The 4,643-nt window shown below is 35.5% G+C and overlaps 1 protein-coding gene across 2 annotated transcripts; it reads left to right on the forward strand.

Annotated features, from left to right (window-relative positions):
* Positions 1-598: 598 nt before the first annotated feature.
* LOC137944138 (succinate dehydrogenase subunit 6, mitochondrial-like) lies at positions 599-4,137 on the forward strand. Of its 2 annotated transcripts, none has more exons than XM_068789685.1 (4): positions 599-748; positions 962-1,163; positions 3,284-3,386; positions 3,571-4,137. In XM_068789685.1, exons 2-4 carry the CDS (start codon positions 978-980, stop codon positions 3,717-3,719), a joined length of 438 nt encoding a protein of 145 aa, XP_068645786.1. In that variant the 5' UTR covers positions 599-748; positions 962-977; the 3' UTR covers positions 3,720-4,137. The 2 variants fall into 2 exon arrangements, with proteins under 2 accessions (XP_068645786.1, XP_068645787.1); XM_068789686.1 differs by having other exon boundaries at positions 600-748; positions 965-1,163.
* Positions 4,138-4,643: the final 506 nt, after the last annotated feature.

The raw sequence follows: 4,643 nt of genomic DNA on the forward strand, positions 1-4,643 counted from the left end.
TCAATCGCACTTCAAAGTTGGAGGCTTGGAAATCTCGAAGGAGAAGGTTGTCACTCAATCAAATTCAAAGGTGTAAGTTGTTTTACTTCATAGGTTGATCTAGAGCCTTCAATTCTAAATAAAAGAGTTTGCTGGAGTTAGAATCTAGATTATTAATCTCAAAGGAGATTGTTGTAAATCGTGTATTTGAGCATACATGTGGGTTAAAAGACAACCGATCTTTTTTTTATAAATTTCAATTAATAGAACAGATTAGAGAAAATTTTTAAGCAAATTTTTTTGGACGGTGAATACGACTAGGAGAACATAAATAAAAGAACATCATTGTTTTAATTTTTAGATTTCATACTTTAATTTTTAATTTGGCACATTAACTTTTATTATGAAAGAACTCAATTTTGATAGGATAGCCAAATTAGAATGATATAAAACGGAAAAGATTTGCACCCTTTAGATTAAGAAAATTTATATGAAAAATTAGTGGATTCAAAAGACGTTGAATGACTCTAGAAGGGATGGAAACAAGTGCACTGAAGTAGATGAACCCTACCTTATTACGTTTTTACCCTCATCTATTTCTTGAAACTGAACCCACCATCTCAATAGTTTCGTGGAACTTGAGCGATTGAAAGAATCAAAACTGGAAACTCATTTCTGTGTCTTCCCTTTCTGTTAACACCCGCATCTTCTCCTCTTCTCCTCTTTTTCCCGATCAATAATCGACACCCTAATTTCGACCTTCAATCAGGTATCAAAACCTTAAACTTTAATCACTATCTTGAATTCCCACTTCGTTTTTCGTTTTTGGATTAATTTTCTGCTCAACTTTTTATCATTATTGTGATTTTGATGTCTAATGTGTGATATTGACTTTTAGACTTGTAGACTGGTTTTTAATCCCTTATTCTGTATTCTATTCCCTTGTGTGGATTGAAATATAACATCGGTGCAATAAACTCAGTAGGGATTTCATTAGGATGGGAGAAAGCGATGGTTCGCCTTCTGATGGCTACTGGGAGAACTGGAAAGCTTATTGGCGTCAGCGATTTGCTTTTCTTGAATATCATAAAAGGATTTTTCTTATTCCAGAGAAGCAGCTGCCGAAATGGTCTTCATCCGATGTTGAGGAGTTCATTGCTTCCGATCACATACATGGCCCCGTGGTATCTTTTTCTTTTTTTTTAATGTTTTACTGAATATGTATGTATTTATGCGTTGCCCCGACGTATCTTTAGTAGTTTTTATTTTATTGAATATTCGAGCTTGCCTCATCTTTGTTTCAATTTCTTAGTTGTTTTTATGTGTATGCGTAGCATGTAAAGGAGTTTAATCATGTGGGTAACTTCTTGTTCTTATTGTGGTTTTATTTTTGTTACTTTTTTCAGGGTCTTCTTGCTGTAGCTGTTGATTTTCCAAAATTCTCTCCATCCCTTTAAAGCTACTTTTTTCATTTTTTGGATGGTATTGTTCGGCCTTTGCAGCAGTGAATGGCTTTGAGTTGCTTGTTTGTTATTTTATGATAAGCTGCTTGTCTGTTTTGGTTGCTTTCCCTCAATCTATAATTCCATCAAGTCTATGTTTTTTTGCATCTTCATGAATCTTGAGGTGTAAGCACAGAAGATTTTTTAATTTTCATTTATATTCAGAAGTTTTGAATTTGTACACCTGTATTTGTTTTACTTTGATATGTAGATGGTTGTTTTTTCTTCTTTTAATGGTACAGTTGTAAAGCTTATTCATTTTAACTAAACTGTCTAATGAGGCTTGTCCTGAATCCTCTGTTGACTTCGATAAAGCAATGAAGAATTCCTTGAGCGGAGATCTTTTCTGTTCTCTTTGTAGAACTTCACGAGTATATCTAATGGACAACACAAACAGACATTAAAGCTGGGTCTTGCCATGCTTGTCGTCAATGTTGATTGAGCTCTAGAAACCCTTCATAGTAAGGAGGTTTGCCTGATTGGTGGAATTAGAGAATTTCCTAGCAGTTGAAAGTCTCATCTGCTTGGTGGTGCTTAATTATAGTTGAAAGGAAGTTAATGTTATTAATTGGACTTGTCTTGGCCACACACTGCAAGTGTATGCACCAGTTTCAGTTAATTGAAGATGAAGGGAGAGTAAGGGCTAGTTTATCATTATCAATAAAATTTCTGAAACTTTTTCTCAGTTGCCTTTAGCTCAGTAGCTGACTCATTTAGTGTTAATTCTCTACAGGCTGTTCCTTTTCGCTTTTATACATCGTAAGTCATGGATTTCGACTGCTAGATGAAAATCTGGGCCCCGGTAATATCATTAGAGTACTCTGTATAATGCTCACCTTGCTTCAAGATTGGAAATCGGACCGTAGTACATGATGTAACTGCTCTCTTGTATGAGCCATATATCTCTCTCAAATAAGAAACACTTAACTATTCTGTTTGAACGTTCTGTAAGATGCATGCTTTTTATGTCAGCTTGAAGAAAACGAACAATTACATTTTGTCCTGGAAGATCTCTGTTCTTGCAATTAACTTTTCTACCCCTCTTTATTTCTTTTTTCTTCTTCCTTATTTCCTCTTAATTATTTTATTTCCTTAAAAAATATTTACTTTATCCTTGTTGTCCTGCTAGAAATACATGGTAACCTGAGTTGACCTGTCTTGTTCACTCTTTCTAGATTAACATTAATTTGAAGACCTCATTAAAAAAAAATTACATTCTAACTGCTAGAAAATTTTCGTCTGGCTGTTGGACTAACTTCCTGCTAACAGAAAAATTGAATCAGACAGTGTACAGAAGTAGAAACGAAAAATTCTCTCTCTCTCTCTCTCTCAATCTGTTTTTCTCTCTCTCTCTCACACACACACAATATGAAAACACACAAATGCACACACACATACACACTCTATTCCTATTTGTGATGTCATTATTGTATGGTTGAGATTATTTATTTTATCTATTTCGTGGCTATGAACTATTGATTCGTTACGTTTTTCTAAGACGCACAGTCACCTACACACTCTGTTTCTATCTCTGTGCGTATTTTTTATATGGAGGTTGCCATTTGATGTCGTTATTGTAAGATAGAGATTATTTCTTTCATCTATTTTCTAGCTTTGAGCTATTGATTCTTTAATTTTTCTCGGATAAAAGCTATGATTCTTTACAAATCTGCGTATTTACTTGCACATGCATACTGAACTTACTTTTCTTGTAGGTGGGTAGCGAAGTATGCAATTTACTTTTGGTGATTGAGATTGTTTATATTCTTCTACTATTATTTAATTATGAGCTTTTTTCTCAGCTGAAGACTGCAAGGGAAGCTGCCACAATTGCTGCCTATGGAAGCGGTATTGGTGCAGTGTCAACAGCAGGATTGGCTTGGAAATATTCAAAAAGTCCACATGGTTCATATAACTAACCTTTTTTATCTTCTGTTTATTTTTTTCTAATTTTCTGGTGGCCTATGTCCTGCTTTTTGGTTCAAGAAAGGTTACCCTGTGTTCTTTGTACTCATAAGTTTTTGTGCATTTTTTCTGGAGATATTTACCTATGGATGTTTCAGTCTCCTTTGCCCTGTATCTACGGCAGGTGCTGTTATGGCTTTTGGAGCTGGAGCAATATTTGGTTGGACTTTCGGACAGGAGATTGCAAGTCACTGGCTGCAACTTTACAGGCTGGACACCATGTCTGCACAGATGAAGTTTTTAGATTGGTGGAAGCAAAAAAGTGAAGCATAGAGTTTATGCCTTCTTTCTGGTTGATGCACTAGAAAACCCAATTTAAATAAAAAGGGAAAACTTGCAGTAAGCCAGCACCTTGTATTTGGAATTAAGCTTATGGGGTCTCATGGGTCTGTCAGCAAGGAGGAGATAAAGGATCACTGGGTTTAAATGATACAAGAGTTATGCTGTCTCTTATGTGATTAAGTTTGTCTGTTGGAGAGAATTACAAACTAAGTGCTGTCTTCACATGAAACTTAAAAGTTCCCTCTGAATTTTCTCTCGAACAAACGATGTTCTGATGATCATCGCCTTTTGTGTTTCGATTTTGCAGTTAAGAATTTCATGGTTTTGTTTTTACTTTGGGTTTTCCTCACTTCTGAACCATACAGAGGTAATATTGAGATTGGACTTCTTTGGATTGTGTTAAAGTGCATCCTCAGGGTTAGGTAACATTTGAACTTACTTTATGATGCCTATAAAAAGTTCTAACAGTTACTGCATGAGAGTAGCCAAATTCTTCAGACTTTGTTTCATGCTTTAGGGGCATCTGCTTCAATGTGTTCATCTTGTAGGTTCTTCACTCAAAACAATGCACGCTGTGCAAGCTCTGTTAGCAAACAGGGATGATAACTTGTAATGGATGAAATGGGTAAAACTCTTTACTCCTTGGCCGATGGAATGTCTGAAACAAATGTGAAACTGATGGAGATCCAAGATGAGAAGCTCGTCAAAGGACTCATTTAAAATTTCCAAATGAAGAAACCATACTGTTTCAGTTGCTTACACGCCATTTCATCAATAAGCACAATCGACTACCATACCTAACTGGTTTCATCAAGGACTGAAAATGGTATTGGGAGGCGGCATTCAGTTCCAAAAAGTTAAAGAAGAGTATTGATATTGATGACACCTTCAATAGAGTTTTGATAAGAAGAGAAA

This window comes from Aristolochia californica, unplaced genomic scaffold (assembly GCF_029961685.1).
Source record: "Aristolochia californica isolate CCGP_79_NKW_82.1479 unplaced genomic scaffold, dmAriCali1.0.hap1 SCAF_11, whole genome shotgun sequence".
Classification (NCBI taxonomy): domain Eukaryota; kingdom Viridiplantae; phylum Streptophyta; class Magnoliopsida; order Piperales; family Aristolochiaceae; genus Aristolochia; species Aristolochia californica.